This window comes from Nanorana parkeri, unplaced genomic scaffold, assembly GCF_000935625.1.
Source record: "Nanorana parkeri isolate BGI_ZX_2015 unplaced genomic scaffold, ASM93562v1 scaffold1602, whole genome shotgun sequence".
Classification (NCBI taxonomy): Eukaryota; Metazoa; Chordata; class Amphibia; order Anura; family Dicroglossidae; genus Nanorana; species Nanorana parkeri.
Genome location: NW_017307870.1, coordinates 283232 through 285363, shown reverse-complemented (window position 1 = coordinate 285363; position 2132 = coordinate 283232). Strand labels below are relative to the sequence as shown.

Sequence of the window (2132 nt, the reverse complement as noted above, 5' to 3'; positions counted from 1 at the left end):
CACACACGCCCTCCCCCCCCCCCCCCCCCCCCCCCCATCCCATAGGCAGGCCTCTCACAAGGAAGGAAGGCAATAGCACATGGCTAGAAATATGCAAACGTTGACTTCCAGAAAAGTTAGCATGTATGCGGCAGCTGCGGCGGCACCAGGGTGGGCGCCATCCAGTGAGGCCGCCACCCATGCGTTATGACGTTCATGGTGTGACATCATTACACATGTGCGGGGATGTTCTTCATCGCCAACACCCATCTTGGTGATGGATGGCAGCAAAGAGAGGAGGTATTGACTAGGCGGGGTCAGGACCCTCCCTCTCGTGCCACTGTTGGGCTCTCAGGCCATGACCCAGTGCCCGACTTTTGAGAGGGGGTGACACCAAAATGACTGTCAGTCATTGTTCTTCCATCTGTCCTTGTTCATGCGCTTCCGGTTATAGGGTGACAATGCTCTGTCTTTGTTTAGGCTCTTCCTGTTATAGGGTACAACACTCTGTCCTTGTTCAGGCACTTCCTGTTATAGGGTTACAACACTCTGTCCTTGTTCAGGCGCTTCCTGTTATAGGGTGGCAATGCTCTGTCCTTGTCCAGGCGCTTCCTGTTATAGGGTGGCAATGCTCTGTCCTTGTCCAGGCGCTTCCTGTTATATTACAACACTCTGTCCTTGTTCAGGCGCTTCCTGTTATAGGGTTACACCACTCTATCCTTGTTCAGGCACTTCCTGTTATAGGGTTACAACACTCTATCCTTGTTCAGGCACTTCCTGTTATAGGGCGGCAATGCTCTGTCCTTGTTCAGTCGCTTCCTGTTATAGGGTGGCAATGCTCTGTCCTTGTCCAGGCGCTTCCTGTTATAGGGTGACAACACTCTATCCTTGTTCAGACACTCCCGGTTATAGGGTGACAACATTCTGTCTCCCAATTGTGCCCCTATGTTATCACCCTTTCACATGGGCTTGCAATGGAAACTACAAGTGGCTGTTTGAGCACACATTACACAGACATGACATGCACGCATTTATATAGTTGAAGTATTTTTGATGACACGTTTCTGCTTATAGGATTGCTGTAATGGGGAGATATAATGTGTCCGGACCGATCATCCTTCCAGTATAGAAGGAGACAAAAATAAAACTTGCTGATCTACATACGTGATGACCATCACGCGTGTTCCGCCTCATTGTACATGCCTACAACTATGAAATATTTCAATTGACCGAGAAAACAATTCCACGCATCAGACGTAACTCTTCTTCTCGGATGTTAGTTCAGAATTCGTTCCATATGATTGCGTCACTCACATGTTAACCCGTCAGATGCTGCACCTCCGACAGCAACACCAACCGATTCACCCGCTGAACAAAAACATACAACCGGCGAGGGCGCCCAATCAGCTGCTGAAGAGCTCCATGTCTTCTCACACACTGTTTCTGCTTCCAACACATCAACTTCAGGGACAAAATGTTCACTTCCTGCCGAATATACACCCCCCCCCCACTTCCAGGTGTCATTGTATTATATCCCCCCACTTCCAGGTGTCATTGTATTATATCCCCCCACTTCCAGGTGTCATTGTAATATATCCCCTCCACTTCCAGATGCCATTGTAATATATCCCACCCACTTCCAGGTACCATTGTAATATATCCCACCCACTTCCAGTTGTCATTGTATTATATCCCCCCACTTCCAGGTGTCATTGTAATATATCCCCTCCACTTCCAGATGCCATTGTAATATATCCCACCCACTTCCAGGTACCATTGTAATATATCCCACCCACTTCCAGTTGTCATTGTATTATATCCCCCCACTTCCAGGTGTCATTGTAATATATCCCCTCCACTTCCAGATGCCATTGTAATATATCCCACCCACTTCCAGGTGCCATTGTAATATATCCCACCCACTTCCAGTTGTCATTGTATTATATCCCCCCACTTCCAGGTGTCATTGTAATATATCCCCTCCACTTCCAGATGCCATTGTAATATATCCCACCCACTTCCAGGTACCATTGTAATATATCCCACCCACTTCCAGTTGTCATTGTATTATATCCCCCCACTTCCAGGTGTCATTGTAATATATCCCCTCCACTTCCAGATGCCATTGTAATATATCCCACCCACTTCCAGGT

At 47.8% G+C, this 2132-nt stretch overlaps 1 protein-coding gene across 1 annotated transcript in view; it reads right to left on the bottom strand.

Moving 5' to 3' along the window:
* The window catches only part of LOC108799008 (serine protease 27-like), a 16925-nt gene extending 16676 nt beyond the window's left edge, over positions 1-249 (bottom strand). The window contains exon 1 of the mRNA XM_018570820.1: positions 214-249. Coding sequence (XP_018426322.1) covers positions 214-249 — 36 coding nt within the window. The remainder of the gene's footprint in view (positions 1-213) is intronic.
* Positions 250-2132: the final 1883 nt, after the last annotated feature.